This window comes from Furipterus horrens, unplaced genomic scaffold (genome assembly GCF_987537825.1).
Source record: "Furipterus horrens unplaced genomic scaffold, mFurHor1.1.pri manual_scaffold_10, whole genome shotgun sequence".
Classification (NCBI taxonomy): Eukaryota; Metazoa; Chordata; class Mammalia; order Chiroptera; family Furipteridae; genus Furipterus; species Furipterus horrens.
Window position 1 is genome coordinate 5,594,577 of NW_028327180.1, and position 17,099 is coordinate 5,611,675.

The 17,099-nt window shown below is 39.9% G+C and overlaps 1 protein-coding gene across 1 annotated transcript in view; it reads left to right on the forward strand.

The window, feature by feature from the left end:
* The window catches only part of LARP1B (La ribonucleoprotein 1B), a 73,911-nt gene extending 62,781 nt beyond the window's left edge, over positions 1-11,130 (forward strand). Inside the window, exons 14-19 of the mRNA XM_090289045.1 lie at positions 1,884-1,990; positions 3,239-3,399; positions 5,569-5,713; positions 8,504-8,613; positions 9,314-9,441; positions 10,912-11,130. Of these exons, the coding sequence (XP_090145171.1) occupies positions 1,884-1,990; positions 3,239-3,399; positions 5,569-5,713; positions 8,504-8,613; positions 9,314-9,441; positions 10,912-11,130 (870 nt within the window). The remainder of the gene's footprint in view (positions 1-1,883; positions 1,991-3,238; positions 3,400-5,568; positions 5,714-8,503; positions 8,614-9,313; positions 9,442-10,911) is intronic.
* The last annotated feature ends 5,969 nt before the right edge of the window (positions 11,131-17,099 follow it).

The window sequence follows — 17,099 nt, forward strand, 5'->3', positions numbered from 1 at the left end:
TGTTTGCTTAGTTATTTTTATTCTTTTTATTTTTTAGATTCAGTTGTTGACAGTTGTGACTTTGTTGTCATTTTAATGTTCATAGGTTTGGTCTTCTTTTTCTTAAATAAGTCCCTTTAACATTTCATATAATAAGGGTTTGGTGATGATGAACTCCTTTAGCTTTACCTTGTCTGGGAAGCACTTAATCTGCCCTTCCATTCCAAATGATAGCCTTCTGGATAGAGTTATCTTGGCTGTAGGTCCTTGCTTTTCATCACTTTGAATACTTCTTGCCAGTCCCTTCTTGCCTGCAGAGTTTCTTTTGAGATATCACCTCATAGTCTTATGGGAACTCCTTTGTAGGTAACTCTCTGCTTTGCTCTTGCAGTTAATTATGATGTGTCTTGGTGTGGTCCTCTTCGGGTCCAACTTGTTTGGGACTCCCTGTGCTTCCTGTACTTGTTTTTTCCTTTGCCAAATTAGGGAACTTTTTCGTTTTTTATTTTTTCAAATAAATTTTCAATTTCTTGCTCCTCTTCTCCTTCTGGCACCCCTGTGATTTGGATGTTGGTACTCTTGGAGATGTCCCAGAGTCTTCTTAACTCTCCTCATTTTTTTGAATTCTTGTTTCTTCATTCTGTTCTGGTTGACTTTATTTCTTCCTTATGTTCCAAATCATTGATTTGAACCCCAGCTTCCTTCCCTTCACTGTTGGTTTCCTGTGGATTTTTTTTAAAATTTTACTTCATGTAGCCTTCATTTCTTCCCTTATGCTTTTGCCGTACTCAGTGAGTTCTCTGAGCATCCTTATCACCAGTGTTTTGAACTCTGTATCTGGCAGGTTGGCTATCCCCATTTCATTTAGTTCTTTTTCTGGGGGTTTGTTCTGTTCTTTCATTTGGGCCATATTTTATTTTCTCCTCAATTTGTCAGCCTCCCTGTGTCTGTTTCTGTGTATTAGGTAGAGCCGCTTTTACTCCCTGTCTAGGTGCACTTGTTACATGTATAGGGCAGAGCCTTAGGTGACTGCTGGGGTGGAGCCACCTGCTTCACCATTTTGTGACTCTGTTTGTGGAGGAGGGGCCAGAGAGGGGACAGTGCTGCTGTCTGGCTGCTGGAGGCTTGCTTGGTACTCGCGCCATTTCCAGTCACTTCACCCATTTCCCATATGGGACTGGTGCCCCTCTAACTATTGCCCTGGTGGTGGTTCCCAAAGTGGATGTGTTTGTGAACATTGTAGGATTTTCCAGGTCCTTTAAATGGACTCTCCTGAGAAACAGGCAGAGTCTTCTGCTGCCCCAACCCCCACTGGTTTTTATAGGCAGACATTATGAGGCTTACTTTCCTGGTGCGGGAACCCTGGGCTGCGTGGTCTGGCCTGGGGCTGGGATCACCTGCTCCCCAGGTGTCCCTCCCAGTTTTTATCCACCACACGTGTATGTGGGACCACCCATCCCACTGACCATCAGTGCCTCGCCCCCACCACGCCGCGTCCTCTCCGCCCCAGCTCCCCGTCTCTGCCCCTCCTGCCTGTCTGGATGAACGTGGCTTCATTAAATCCCTGGTTGTTGGACTTCCATCCAGTCTGATTTTCTGGCAGTGCTGGGTGTTTTTGTTTTGAGGTTAGTTGTGATCCTTCTTTTGGTTGTGTGAAGAGGCAGAGAGTACTTGTACCTCTTGACCAGAAGTCCCAGTTGTAGTTTCTATAACCCTCACCAAGGGCCTTGTTTGTTATGTTTTGTAACTTGTGTATGATATGTTTAAGGTTTGTGACTTCATATGATTTCATAATGTGTCATCCACAGTATGGCAGTGTTTGAGTTGGTTTACAGTCAGAGGGTTTTAATTGACTTACGAAGTTCACACTGCTGAAAGTAATTGCAATGTTTGACTTTCTTTAGAGTCCAAGAAAGAGAAAAACAAGACATAGTACAGATCTCCCTCTGGAGTGCCATGTCAGTTGGGTGATGGATTCCAGAGACCACAGGCCAAGAGCACCCTCTGTCAGGTACTACACTTGTCAAACAGTGCTTTGTTCTTGACTTTTCATTTTGTTGAAAACCATTACTAATTATATATTTAGAAATACTTAAAGATTAATTTGTTAGCAAATTAATGAAAATATTAAAAGGAAACCGAAGAAAGAGAAGTAAATGCTCTTGGGTGATCTGATCCTTTTTCTGATAAATTGGATTGAGCTGTAGTCCAGTTTACTGGTTCTTTCCCCAGCTCTGTCCTGTCCGGTGTGCTGATAAGCTCGTCAGAGGGGTTCCTCACTTCTGATACTGTGCTATCTGTAGTTTTTTCACTAACCTCTAATTGACTTCCTCACAGGAGGGGGACTTCCTGAGCCTATCTGCGCTTCATATTTTTCAGTAGATGACTTTGCCTTCTGTCGTATGGCAGGAATTCTTTATCTCTGCTTTACCTTATCTCTCACAGCCCTTTCTTTTAAAAGGTCTTTTTTTCTGGCTCTTTGTGATGTGTGTCAGTAACGGTACACTCATTGTGGTGAACTTAGTTAATGCTAACTAATGCTTCTGTATTCTTTTCAGTAATGCCCAAGGGACTGTGCTAAATGTTTTCTGCAGGCACTATATACATTTTTGTATATGTTGTCTTCAGACAGGGATGGTAGAACCTCAGTGCCTAGCATAGGTGGTACTCGATAAATGACCAGGTTAATAAAATGACTTTCTCCACGTCGAGGCAGTTTTGTAACCTTGTGTGAACAAATGATGTTGCGTATAGAACTTATTCTATAACTTAACTCGAATTTTTCCCTGGTTTATTTGATTTACATGGCTCCTAATCTTATAGAGACATTTCAAAGCAGGCTTGTTCTTTACTGAGAGACTCCTAAATTTCAGTTGGTTTTGCTTAGTTAGAGAAGTGATATTAGCCTTGGAAATTTACATGTAAAATATTAATTAACCACAAGGAAAAAGATTTTTTTTTTTCCCTGCAGTTTGGAGATTAAGTGCACCATAGGCAGGTTCAACTTTTATTCATCCTTTGACACATTTTTTTTTTGAAAACCTGCTGTATGAAAGTTCTGTCTTTGGTGGAATAGTTTATTAAGATGAACATAAATAGTAATTCATATATAGATCTGTATGTCATTAGTTTAGGAGAGTTTTGGGTACTAATGTCTTTTGTTGCTTATATTTTCAGTAATGAACAAATAGTACAAAGCGGTTTAAACATTTGGTTCTTGATATTTTAGTTTAAAGGCTATTTCCCCCTCCTCAAACAGCAGTTCAAATGCTTCGCCTTCAGAAGGTGCACAACTAGGAGGAAATTGTGGATGTGCCCCAAGTTCATTTCCCAAGTTCCAACACCCTTCTCATGAACTCCTGAAGGAAAATGGCTTTACCCGGCAAGTGTACTACAAGTATCGTCGAAGGTGCCTAAGTGGTAAGAATGCTTGTCTTTTACATAGCTGTATTTAAAATTAAAATATAATTCTAAAAAATTCAAATTGTGACATTTAATATCAGGTTAAGATAGTCTTTTATTTGTTACACTTATAATTACTGATGTATTTAAAGTAAGTGGGGGCCAAAATATTTTTGTATGTGATCCGCTTAAGAGCTCTTTTTCTCCAGCTGTTTCTCTCCGGCTAGCAAGAAACCCTGTGGCTTTTCGCTTTTCTCAGCTGGATACTATTTTACTTTCCACTCTGTTGCTGTAGGCTGGGAAGTTCAGCTGGGGGTTTAGACCCTGCCCTTCTCAGGGGGAATCCCCGGCTGCTGAACTGTTTCTCAGTCCCTTCAGCTGCCACTCGTGTGACGCCAGCCAGCCCCTTCTGCGTCTCTGCACTCCCTACCGGTCACGTTGTGATGTAGCGGCCTTTTTTGTCTCTCCGTGGTAATAAGACTTCTCTCCAGCTGGTGTTCGGTTGGTTATTCCAGATGATTTCTCCAAAATTACGTTGTAAATCCAGACTAGCTCTCGGCCTCTGTTTTTCATTGCTTGAAATATTTTTGACCATTCCCTTCTGGCTTGTAGTGTTTCTGTTGAGAAATCGGTCGATAGCCTTATCGGAGCTCCCTTGTAAGTTATTTGCTGTTTTTCTCTTGCTGCTGTTAGGATTCTCTCTTTGTCTTGGAATGTTGCCATTTTAACTATGATGTGCCTTGGAGTGAGTTTTTGGGGGTTCCTCTTTATTGGAACTCTCTGTGCTTCCTGGACTTGCATAACTTTTTCTCTCATCAGATTGGGAAAATTTTCTGTCACTATTTCTCCTATGACTGGCTGGTTTGGCTCAGTGGATTGAGCGTCGGCCTGCGAGCCAAGTGTCGCTGGTTCGATCTTCCAGTCAGGGCACATCAGAGAAGGAAAACTCTGATTCCAAAAAACCTCCGCTGCCTTGCGGCATACCTCTTCAGGGGAAAGGCTAAGGGAGTAAACCCCGACAGAAAATCCGGAGCCGGAGTCCCTAAGGCGGTTTGACGTTGTAGTCAACACCGGCAACTCCTGTGGCGCACCTGAAACCAAGCTGTATTGACTCCGTCTTTCCCTTGGACCCTTCAGCTGCGAAGAGAGGGGGGGTCTGCTGCATGGGCAACAGCAGACCCTTCATATCACCCTGCCCAGGCTCTGTAGCTTCAGCTTCACTGGAGAGGACACTCCAGCGTCATCGCAAGATGTCGATTCAACATGGGAGGAGACAGATACCGTGTCACTCCCGAGTCGGACTGCACAGCCATTCTCGGCGGTGCAGATAGACTCTTAAGAAGCTACACCATCGTCTCTCGAGACGGACGGCTGCCGACGATTTAAATGTATTTATATATATTATTCATATATTTTGTAGCTTAGACACATAAAGAAATAAAGTCTACTATATTCTTATTACTATTGACAAATGCTTAATTTTGAGCAGTGAACCAGAAAATGGGTTAATATTTCTCTTTTATTTGGAAGAAACCCAGAGACATTTTGGAGATTACAGTATTCCCTCACTTATCACGGGTATTACGTTCCAGACCCCCCCGCTAAGTAGAAACCTTACATTTATTCTACACTCTTAAACCTACGTAACTTTAACAACATACGTATACAGTACCGCAAAATTCTGTGATATAGCAAAAAATTCGCGATAAATTATTAAGTATAATATTTTTTAAAATCCCGCAATACAGTGAGGCCACGATAAGTGAAAATATTATATTTATTTATCGTGGATTTTTCGCTATATCGCGGGACTTTGCGGGACTTCGCAGTACTGTATACATATGTTGTTAAAGTTATGTAGGTTTAAGAGTGCAGAATATGTTTAAGAACATAAGTAGTGTTTATAGAAGTGTGGAAAAGGTTAATAAGGGACTGGGAATGGTTTATAAGTGTGTGGGAAGGGTTTATAAAGCCTTAAAATATATATAAAAACTAAAATAAATGTAAAGTTTCTACTTCGCGGATTTTCACCTATCGCGGGGGCATCTAGAACCTACTGCCCGCGATAAGTGAGGGAATCCTGTAATATGCTTCATCTTTCTTTATTTTAAATGATGTAAAATATCTGCTGTTTTGACTTTAATAAGTATCTTTAATTTAAAAATGTTTTATTTTACATTTTTCCAGAGAGAAAGCGCTTGGGAGTTGGCCGGTCCCAAGAAATGAATACCCTCTTTCGTTTCTGGTCCTTCTTCCTCAGAGACCACTTCAACAAAACCATGTACGAGGAGTTCAGACAACTTGCTTGGGAAGATGCAAAAGAAAGTTACAGGTCAGAAATTCTTTCGTATTCTTACACTTCCAGACGCTTTAAAAAATAACAACTAGTAATGAAAAGTAACACAGATTTGAACTATGAAAAGTAGTAGTACATAACCTGAGGGGAACGCTGTACTAATTTTCTATTGTTGCGTAACCAAATTCCCCCCTAACTCGGAAGCTGAAAACAACCACCATTTATTAGTCTGTGGGTCATGACTCCAGGGACAGCTTAGCTGGGTCGTTCTTGCTCAGTTCTCTCATGAAATTGCAGTCAAGGTGCTGGATGGGGCTGCGGTGTCTCAGGACCTGACTCGGTTGGAGGGTCCTCCTCAGCCTCAGTCACATGGCTGTGGACAGGAGGCTTCAGTTCCTCACCGGATAGGCCTTGTCATAGGGCACCTCACCACTGGCTTCACTCAGAGCTAGTGAGCTACCCAAGAGGGAGAACTTCCAAGAGGGCAGCCTTGGTGTCTTGCATAATCTATACTTTCAGTGACATACCCTCACTTCTGCCATATTGTATTGTTCATAGACCCACCCTGGTGCAGTGTGGGAGGGCATGTGCAAGCTGTGAACACCAGGAGGTGGGATCATGTGGGACCATTTTAGGGGCTCACATAAAGGCCAAGTGAAATTCGAAGGAGAGATTTTTCTCTCTTGCCTCCACGGTTATAGACTTCCCTTGTATTGGGTTGGCCAAAAAGTCCAGGACAGCTTTTCATATGATGGCTCTAGTTCTCTTCAACTTCATTCAAAACAATTTTGTTAGATTGCACTGTGACAGCTGTCATGCCAGCGTGCGTTAAAAAAAAAACTTATCAAAATCAGTGAATTTTTACGCAGCCATTTTAATATTGAAAATGGAAGAAAATATGCAACATTTTCCACATATTATACATTATTATTTCAAGAAAGGTAAAAGCGCAACTGAAACACAAAGATTTGTGCCGTGTTTGCAGAAGGTGCTGTGTCAGAAGTGGTTTACGAAGTGTCTTGCTACTATTGACATTTTGGCCAAATAACTCTTTGCTGTGGGACTGTCTTATGCACTGAAAGATGTTTAGCAGCACCCCTGACTTCTACACACTAGCAGCCAATAGCGGGAGACAGCCGACATACTCAAAATACCCAAATCAGTAGTTATTGGTGAAAATGAGAAATATGTCTTTATTTTACAGAAAAACGTTATGGACTTTTTGGCCAACCCAGTATTTTCACGTACACCCCCACATTAATACATGCTTGGGCCAACAAAAAGGAAGGTCTCTCATGATATGTCCTCACTTACCTGTCCAATCTCATTTTTTCCTGCCCTTAGTCATCCAGGCAGAGTGGTACTGAACTGCATGTCCTCTGAGTGACCCGAGCTCTCTCTAGAATCTAGATGTCTGTACATATTCTTATCTCTGCCTGTTCTCTTCCTCCCTGTGCTTTGCCAAGGGGTTCCGTTTGTCCAGGTTGGACCTTGCTTTTTCGAGAAGGGTTAAGGGGCGTTTTGAGAGTGCCTCTAGGGCTGAATTAAGACTGGATCAAGAAGGTGAGAAGGAACATAAAGTGGACTCATGCAAACTATTTATTCCTGGGTAAATGGAGAAAGGAGAAGTGATGGAAAGAAGAAAAAGGATTATTTTCCTTTCCATATTTTCTAAATTTACCCTCCTCCCAGTTTTAAAAAATGGAGTCCTCTTGTAAATCTCAAAAGAATAGGTTGTTAAGTGGATATTGTGATCTTCAAGAGGAAAAAATTTGCTGCAAGTAAATTTTTCTGGAAAAAATTACACTTGCACTGACTTATAAAAATAAAGCCCACTTAATTTTCATGTAGAATCTTTATCTTGAGAAGGAATGACAGATACATGGCATTTGTACCTCCGTTTTCGTCTCCTCTGCTTATTGCTGACATCTCTGATCAGTGCCACCGGTTTTAGTACTGTCCTTGGATTCAGGTTTATAGTCAGTCTTACCGCAGCTTTAACAGCTACTGTTAGCTAGCTCACCAGCGTGGACACAGAAGGCAAAGTTGGCCATTTCTGATCTTGGCGTTTTCATTCGCACTGTGGTTTGTGAAATCAATTTAGTGCTTCTGACTTGCTTTTAAAAATACGGTAGAAAATATAGCGAGACAGCACTGAACACGGTATAGTTAAATTGTTTCATAATTCATACATGCATACAAATTTAAGAAGAGTTTGAAAAACATGCTTTTGTGTATGCATGTAATATATATGAGTGTTGTATTGACTTGGTCACAAATTAAAATAGTTTTCTTACTATTGAACTTAGAAAAGTTTGAAAGCCCAATATTGTTATAATTAATTTCAGCATATTTTGCTATTTAAGCAAACAACATTTGTTTTCAGGACTTTCTAATACTTTTCTGATCCCATTCCTACCCAAGTCTAGATTGGGAGCTCCTCTTCTCTGTTCCTCTGTATGTCTCTAACACCTCGTTAACCCTCTTATCATTTTGGGTCTGTTTCCTCCGTGTTCATGACTAGACTGGACTTAGCTGTGTCTTAGGAAATATAGCAATGTTTCAGCACCAGAAGACTTTGTAATGAGACCTGGTTTTGAATCCTAGCCCATTAATTTATTGTGACCATGACAAATTATAATCCCCCTAAAGCTTTTCGGTTCTTTATAAAGTGGGGAAAATTACCGTACACACCCTCATAAGGTCACTGTGAAGATGAAACAAAACAGCACGTGCCATGTTCACTCGGATCAGTGCTGCTAAGTATGCGATGTGAGCGTTGTCAGAGCAAAAACGATTATAAACATTTTTATTTCTTTTTCACAGGTATGGATTAGAATGTCTGTTCAGGTTTTATAGTTATGGACTGGAAAAAAAATTCAGACAAGAAATTTTTAAGGATTTCCAAGAAGAAACCAGAAAAGACTACGAATCTGGTAAAAACAAAACAAAACAAAACAGCAGCTTATTGTATGTGTTCATTGTAAACCTGAGCCTGTCAGTAAATAGGGAATGTATAACGTTTCCCTTCAGGGCAGACCACTTACGACCTTCAGGCCACTATTGTGGTGCTCGATGAAGGGTGGGGCCCCCTGTGTAGTAAGACGACCTTTCCTATGCGGTGTTGGAAAATAGCTGCTCCCAAATGTTCCCTTTATGGAGTGGTAGTTTGTCAGGGTTCACTTGACAGACATGACTACTCATTGGTGTCCTTTTACTTGAAAATTCTGTCACAGCAGTAGGTGTGCCTGGAATGGGGGCGCAGCACAGTGGGTCACAGCACAGGCTCTGGCCCCGATCTGAGTCCCGTTTCCACCGCCTAGTAGCTTTGCGACCTTTGGCGAGTTACTCAGCTTCGTTAGTTTCACTTACTCCTCAGTAGTATATACAAAAGCACATATATTCCAGGGCTGTATGTGCTTTAATATGTAATAAACCACTTAAATAGTTCCTGTTACATAGCAAGTCCTCAATACATGTTAGCTGCCTGTATTCATTGAAATGTGTTATTCTCAAGATCTAGATAATGTGTATATTGGAAGATAAATTATTTATTGCCAGTAGGATTACATTCAATAGGAATCATTTTTTAGAAATTCTGTATAATTTATCATGTCTATTCTTCTTTGTTATTAGGTCAGCTGTATGGATTAGAAAAATTTTGGGCTTATCTAAAATATTCTCAATCAAAGACACAATCTATTGACCCAAAACTTCAGGAGTACCTCTGTTCCTTTAAGAGGTTAGAAGACTTCCGTGTTGATGTAAGTTTTAAGTCCTTTCTTCTGTATTCTTTTTATTGCTCTGGTAGTTCGAGCTCTCAATGACTTTCTTAACTTTAATTTTAATTTTACTATTTGCGTGTTTTAACTTTCTGGTTTTGAACTCAGACTTTAAAGCAGTACAGAGAAGTCCCATATACTCTTTTACCCAGAGTCCCCAAATGTTGACATCTTACATACTGGTGGGGCAATTGTGAGTTCACTTCAATTTTGATATTACCCTTATAATTAAACATATTATAGATTTAGTAACTTTTATGTGGATATGTTGCTAATTTCTCACTAGCAGCTTGAAAAATTTTCACCTTTTATCTTATAGTTTTCGTAACACATGCTGATATAGCATGAATTTAGAGTTCCCTACATAATAAAACAGCAGAGTAGGCTTTAAACAATGTGGTTTCAAAAGGAAAAGGAAAGGATTAAAAAAGCAGGATAAACCTAAGGAGGTAAAGAAAAAGGCTGAGAGAGAGAGAGAAAAGGGAGAAACGGAGAAGAATCAAGACGCAGAGAAGAGAGGTTAGAGGCAGGCTAGGTTCACCTCTCTGTAGTACTGTCATTGGTCTGTCTGGAAGTTTTGTGCCTCCAAGGGTTAGATGTCCCAGGGATGGAGTTAATGGAGTTAAGAGCTGTGTTTTCAGAGTGGCCTGGCCAGATGTCCCTGCTCTGGAACACCGACTTTTGCCCTTTCTGAATGGAAGCTAAAAAGTTCAGGCCTCCACTTGTAAATACAATAGGATATTGGCAAAGGAGGTTATCGTTTTAATTTGTCTTCAGATAAGAATGTTTGGTGGCGTATCATTCTGGCTCTCAAATCTCTGTAACTGGAAGGGCCAGAAGGCGGAGTGTTTTGGAAGGCAGTGCTTGCAGCCTGAGGAGGCTGGGGAGCTTTATGGATATTTATGATTGAAAGTGTTTAACTGTGGTACCATCAGTAATGCTCTCCAGTCTCTTTACCCTAGAAATGCAAGATCAGCCTTCAAACTTGCTAAAGGTTATTTGACTAGATACCTCATTTCCCCCTGCTGCTTCCATTTATCCGCGTGTGAAACATTGTCATTTAAACAAGCTAGGACAGGAGGTGAAGGCTGAGGGACGTTCTAGAGCTATAAATGCTTTGCAGTTGACAGGTGATCAAAGACAGAAAATAGCCTCTGAAACATTTTCTTGGAGGCAAGGAACCCGGACTTACGCTTACGCCCTGCTGTGCAGTTCAAGCCCTAAAACATAGGAGAAGCTTGATGGACGTGTGTTGAGTGAATGAACAGTACTAGCACGCCGGTGTAGTTGGGGAGGACATTTGATGCCTTACGTCGCTGGTACGTTTATTATACCAATAAGAGCTGCTGAAGCGCCAGCGGTTTCCTCTTCGTTGGAAAAGCCTGGCCTTAAAGGGAGGAAAAGCGGCGCAGTTGTCCCCACATTGTCGTTCGTGTCTTCCATAATTTGCAGCCCCCGCCGAGTGAGGAGTCCGGAAGGAAAGCACGTCCGTCGGCCTCTGGTTCGGAGAGGAGCCGTCCTAGACTGCCATCTCATCGCTCCTCCAAGCCGCCGAGTGCTGCTGCGCCTGCACCTGCCCACCCGCCTCCGGGGCCGGGGACATCTCCCGGGAGGGGCCCGTCGCGGGCGGCCGGCGAGAGTTCACGTGCTGCCCCGTCTCCAAGGTGGTGAAATGTCTGAGAGGGAGACGTTTATGAAAGTTGTTTGCCCTTGAAATCAACATTTACGTCCGTATTTATTTGGGAAAATCTTCTGGTGTTTAGTTGTGAAAATCAGGAAAAAAAAGGAAGAAAAGTGGTAGCATTTTTGTCCTCATAGCAAGATAAATTCTAAAAACGTTTCCCTGATTTTATGAACAACGGTAGTTTCGGTGACCTTTCCGAGAGATCCTCTAGTAATATATCTGGTCGCAGTATTTTCAAAGCCATTGTTTACAAGACCAGCATTCCTTAAATATCTTTAAAAACAACACAAGGAATGCCTAACGCTTCAGCTCCTTCTTAAAGAAGTTCTAGTATGTTGTATTCATCTCTTCTGGAGACCTTTCTTAAAGAATCCATTACCCCACCATCAAGTCATACTTGAACTTACCAGAAACAAAGGAAGATTACGTATATATTTTTTTAATTCAGAAAAAGAATATGAAACGATACATTTGCTTTTAGATGTATAGTTTAAAGAAAACTTTTTTTTTTTTTTTAACAGTAGTAGAAATATATTGTGGTAATATTAAAGCATACGCGCTTTGGATACTAGATTTTGCCCCCCCCCCCCCCGCTACCCGCTAGTCATACTTCATGAGTTCCCCAGTTATTGTTGTGTTAGCATGGAGTGTTGTGAATTGGCATGAGCTGGTTACGTATTGGTAGTGACTTACTTTTTGTGACTGTATATAAACCTGCAAAAGTAATTAAAAAGTAGTGAGAACTGTACTGGAATTGATTGAAAAATGTTGCCCTAAGTTAATTAAATTTTGCACTGTTTCGAATGTGTCTACTGTTTGCACATCTGCAGGTGGGTATGTCATGAACAGAGGACCTTCTGTTTAAAAGGAGCACTTAGTTCTTTGTTTCTCTTAGTTTTGTTTTATGCTTATGTTTTCAAGAGTTATAGCAAATAGATTTCTGATTTTTATTGCTGTTGCAACTGATGTAAATGATAGTTTCAGTTTTTGTGGGAATTAACAAAGAACTTATTATAAATTATTTGAATTGACTTTTAATTATTTTTGTGTATAGTTGAAAAGCTGTAATATTCAACTGTTGCTATTAGGAGACCATTATATTTTGTGAATAAAGTTTTAGTTAAAAACGTATATCCATTTTTATTTAGCACATGTATTTTCTTGTATTGGTAGTAGCAGCTGGTTTAATACACTATATTTATTTTCTTTTTGGTGTCTTGTTCTTACAGAATGGCAACACTGAAATACATATAATCTTGTTTGAATAAGTGGGCTATTTGAAAAGAGATTTTCATTAGGTTATTTCCCATGCATAAGAGATCATATTTAATATTTGGAGGGGTCATTTTCATGTTTTAATTTTAAGAAACAGTCAAATTTGAATATTTAGAAAATAAATTTTACTTAGCGATCTTGGATAGATAATACAAAACAACTAATGGATTAGAATAATAAATTTTTAAATGTTTTCTTAAATGGATATGTAGTTCTGACTTTTCTTTGAGAAATTTCCAAACCATGCTTGTTACCTATAAGTCATCTCTTGAAATGCTCTAAATTGTTTTCTCAATATCCCCTTTTGTATTGAACACATATGTTTGAAACCTGTATTTAACCTAAGACTTTGTACTCACCTAAAAATGGAAGTGCAAATTTCATTGGAAATTGTATATTTTATATGAAAATACAGTACTCAAGAGTTTTGTAATGTGCAATAAATTAGTAATTTTATCATATTATTTTATTATAAAATTAATGCTTGTACATTGGGAAATTTAGAAAAGCACAAAGAAGAAAATAAAAGCACCTTTTTAAACAGAAAAGAACCAAGTTGTTATCATGCTATATGCCTTTTCACAAAATAGGGCGAGCCTTTTCTGATGCCATTAATATCTCTACACCATGATTTTTACAATGTACACAGGGCATTCCAGCATATGGATGCACACATTTTATTTAGCTATCGTCTGTTGTAGAGATTTAGCTTGTGACTAAGTTTGGGCTCTTATAATCAGCAGTTTAATAATACCCCTACAGATAAATCTTTGTGTACAAACTTGGAGTTCTTGCTTAGTATAAATTCCTAGAAGTTTAAATTCTAAATAAACGTACTCTAAGATGGTTTCACAATTTATACTTTCACCAGCATCTGTTTTCCTACATCCTCACCAACACTGCTCATTATAATAAATCTTTCTCTTTGACAGATTGAGCAGCAAAAACTATTATTTTAATGTTATTGTCATTTTCTTCTGCACACTGAGTGACAATATTTATTAACTATTTTTTTACTTAGATGTATTAATTGTTTACTTTGTGATTTTGTATATTTTGACATGGTATGTGCATTTTTTTTTTTTTGGTAAAATTTTTTAAAAGTATACCCCTTAAATTCCAAACGTAAAGCTCCAGCCACAGTGTGGGCAGGTTCTGGGCCAGGGCTGCTTAGGCATGGTGCTAGTCGCCTGATGAAGTGAGGCCTCACTCCAGTGTGTCCTTGGTATCATCCAAAGGATCAGGCCTCTTACTGGCAGCTGGGAAAAGAGATTGTTATTTTTTAATTTCTTTTTTTTTTGCCAGTTTGATACTCTCCTCAAACTATCTTATGCCTCTTGCCATCTACTAAATGATATCACCACCTTCTTTTCTGTACTTAATCTTGCCTTTTAACTAAAATCTTGGCTCTTGTGAACTGCTTATCTTTATTTTCTTGCATAGGAAAACTGATTCAGTGGAGTAATGTCTAATTATATTGCCACTAGATGGCAGAACGGAATAAGTCAGGCCTGGGGGTGGGGTGTGTGTGCTGGAGAACTCTGAACTCTCCTCTCGCAGTGATATATCTGTTACTCTTGGCATTCCTCACAAGTCCTGACTGCCTTGTTAGGGCAATGCCAAGTTGTGCTTAGTTATTAGTAAATAAAGACAGAATAAAGTTAACAACATCAAGATTTGTGTATGGTTAAAGATAAAACTATTGCTTTGGTTTCTTTGTCCTTTTAAGAGTTTGAAGTGCTTCATTAGCATTTGTAATGAAGTTTCGGGATGTAAACACATGAAAATTGTAAGGTGTGTTTTAATGGCTGGCTAACTTAAGCTGTATAGCTGAATAACACAGCAAGTTAGTGAATGGGTTTTGCCTGAAACGTGAGAAACTTAATACTAGATGTTATACTCTTACAAGTGGTTTTCCACAAATTAGGTAAAATAAAAACTAAACTGAACATTTTATTCAGAATATGCTTAGAAATTTTGTATTTAGGATTATTGTCAATGAAGATATTGTACTATTCAGAAATAATGATATTCTAGTCTTTTAAAAAGCCTATAGGAAATATGCCACACGGTTAATTAACAGGATGAACCTGTGGCTTTATAGCTTTACAATGAATCTGTTTAGGACAATGAAGACATGATTTGGTTAACAGAATGGTTTCTGCCAATATACTGTACATATTTGCTTCAATAAAAAACAAAAACAATGTATGTGCTGTTTGTGTTCTGATTTTGTTTTGTTTTTTTCAGATAATATTCCAGGTCTACAAAATTGAATCCCTTTTTAGGATGCTTTAAGGTACATTAGCTCTTCATCCTTCATTACAACAGGAACATGATCACGGATGGTACTGTGATGTTTAACGTTAAACTTTGCTGGTTTCAGTTGAATGTCCTTGAGTATAATCTAAGGTAAGACTGGCTTTCAGTGAGTCAACAGAAGGGCTTAGAAGGGTTTTGAGAATGCAGGGTCTGCGAGACCCCAAAATTTAATAGCTGGAACTTCATCTACTTATGGGTTATTTGGGGAGATAATCCTTATATTTTATCAGATTCCGATTAGGACTTATGATCCCAAGCTTAACTTGTTAGAAACGTGAATTGAATTTTGGCTTCCCTCACTAATTATAGCCCCTGATCTACAAATGCACTCACCTCGCAGCGTTCTAAGGATGATCTGGAAAGCACGTAACACGTCATCCAGCGTGCAGTCGGCACTTGGGAAACACTGGTTATTATTAGGACTAAGCCCTGGACAAGATACCTTCAGGGGTGTCAATCTTCACGTGAAATTAATTGCAACATTTTAGTGAAGAAGCGTTAGATTGCTTACCTTTGCCCCCTTGTCCCAGGACAGTAAAGTCATGAACACTTACCTGCCCGTGTGGTGGCTCACTCGCTGCCATGCGAGGCACGGTTGCGTAGGTGCTGCTGTTCTTGCCGACTGCACAGCTGACAGATAGGCACCCTAGGAAGCGGGCATGTATCGGGACCCCTGGATGTCTCCCTTCTAGTCTTCCCCTTCGTGTATTCAGGGAACAGCTTTGCTCATGTGCTCCCGACATCACCACAGTCTCTTACTTCTGCCCTGTCATACACATGCAGGCCCTCAGCGAGCTATAGGAGAGCCAGCCTTTCCGGACCGGCGGCCCCTCCCAGTGACCCCCTCAGGGCCACGCACTCTCTTCTGCGTAAGACAGGGTACGTACGTAGTCTAAGGACCAAGGGAGGCAACAGAATATCTCACAAGTTGATCAGAAACACACCTGGAAACTCCTGTGTAGTCAGGGCACTGCGGTGTGATGCAGGGGTCGTCCATCTGGAGGTCTGCCAGGCGCGGGGAGTCCTTGCAGACAAGTTCCATAGGCACAGATCGTTCTAGAGGAATTAAGTTCCAGATAGTCGGCTTCGTAAGTATTTCTTTCCTAAAACTGATTTATCTTACAGTATACTCAAGTGCCTAGAAGTCTTTTTCCGCTTCGTAAAAGCAAGGCCTTGCTCACCCACCCTAGGTGTTCCTCTAGAAGTGAAAGCCACAGGAAGGGAAGGCCTTGTTAGTGAGTCACCGAGCTCTCGTAAACTCTTAGACTTGGTGCATTTCTCTTCTTTATAAATATTTCTCTGAAGGGTAAGGCATTGGGTACTTTTATTTGGTGTTCAGTGTGTTATTTTTAATGAGGAAGTTAGGACATGTTTTTCTTAATTCAAACAAAAAATACAATAACTGAGTCTTATCATCTGATAAAATGTTTAAAATATTCTATTTCCTATTTATGAGTATTATCTTTTAAGTCGCTGCCAGACACATTTTTAGCAGACTAAAATATTCCTTTACTGAATTGCTTTAAAAAGTTGGGTCACGATTCTTCTCAAGACAGGCATTTCCAATACACCCCTGGTGGAGATTCTCAAGCTGTTGATTCACCCCCACCCCCGCCCCCGCACACCTGCAGGGCCTGCCCTCCTCCCGTGGGTTCAGCTGTGCTGGGACACTGGGCGGGGCATTGTAAGGCAGAGGAAGTACGGGGCACCCCTTCCAGCCCTGCCCACGCGTCATCTCCCTGCTCATTCTTTCTGCTTCTCGCTCTGTGGAAACCACATGTTAAAGACAGCAGAGCTGGCCCCAGCGCGGGAGGAACCTGCGCCCCAAATCACCTCCAAGTCCCTTCTGGGACCCTGGGATTACTAAGAAATAGTCTTATTGTTTCAGCCATCAAGAATTTGGTGTTTTATCTGTTACAGTAGCTAGTATTACCTTAAAAAAATTAATACCTGTATTTAATAAAATTATGTGCTTATGTAATTATTTTTGTTGCCGATACATCTGGTGTTCAATAAGACTTTCAAACATTAAAATGTATTAGGATAAAAAACTGGAGAAAATGGAATGGAAATAAGAGTTCAAAGAGAAAAGGGAAAGGTGTAAGTTTTCTAAATTTTATAGAGCTTGCTCATTTTAAAACGTGGACTTAAATGTTATATTTGAGTTTTACTGGATTCACTTAAATAGTGATGTTAATATTTATAATTTTATTTATAAGTGTCAGTGTTTATAATACACTAGATATTATAACTTTCACAACTATTAAAATGAAAAATTTTAAATGTCAACTTAAAACATGAGCAATACATAAGTTTTTGAAATTATTTTAGGGATTTTTCAAGCAAAAATGTCTGAAGC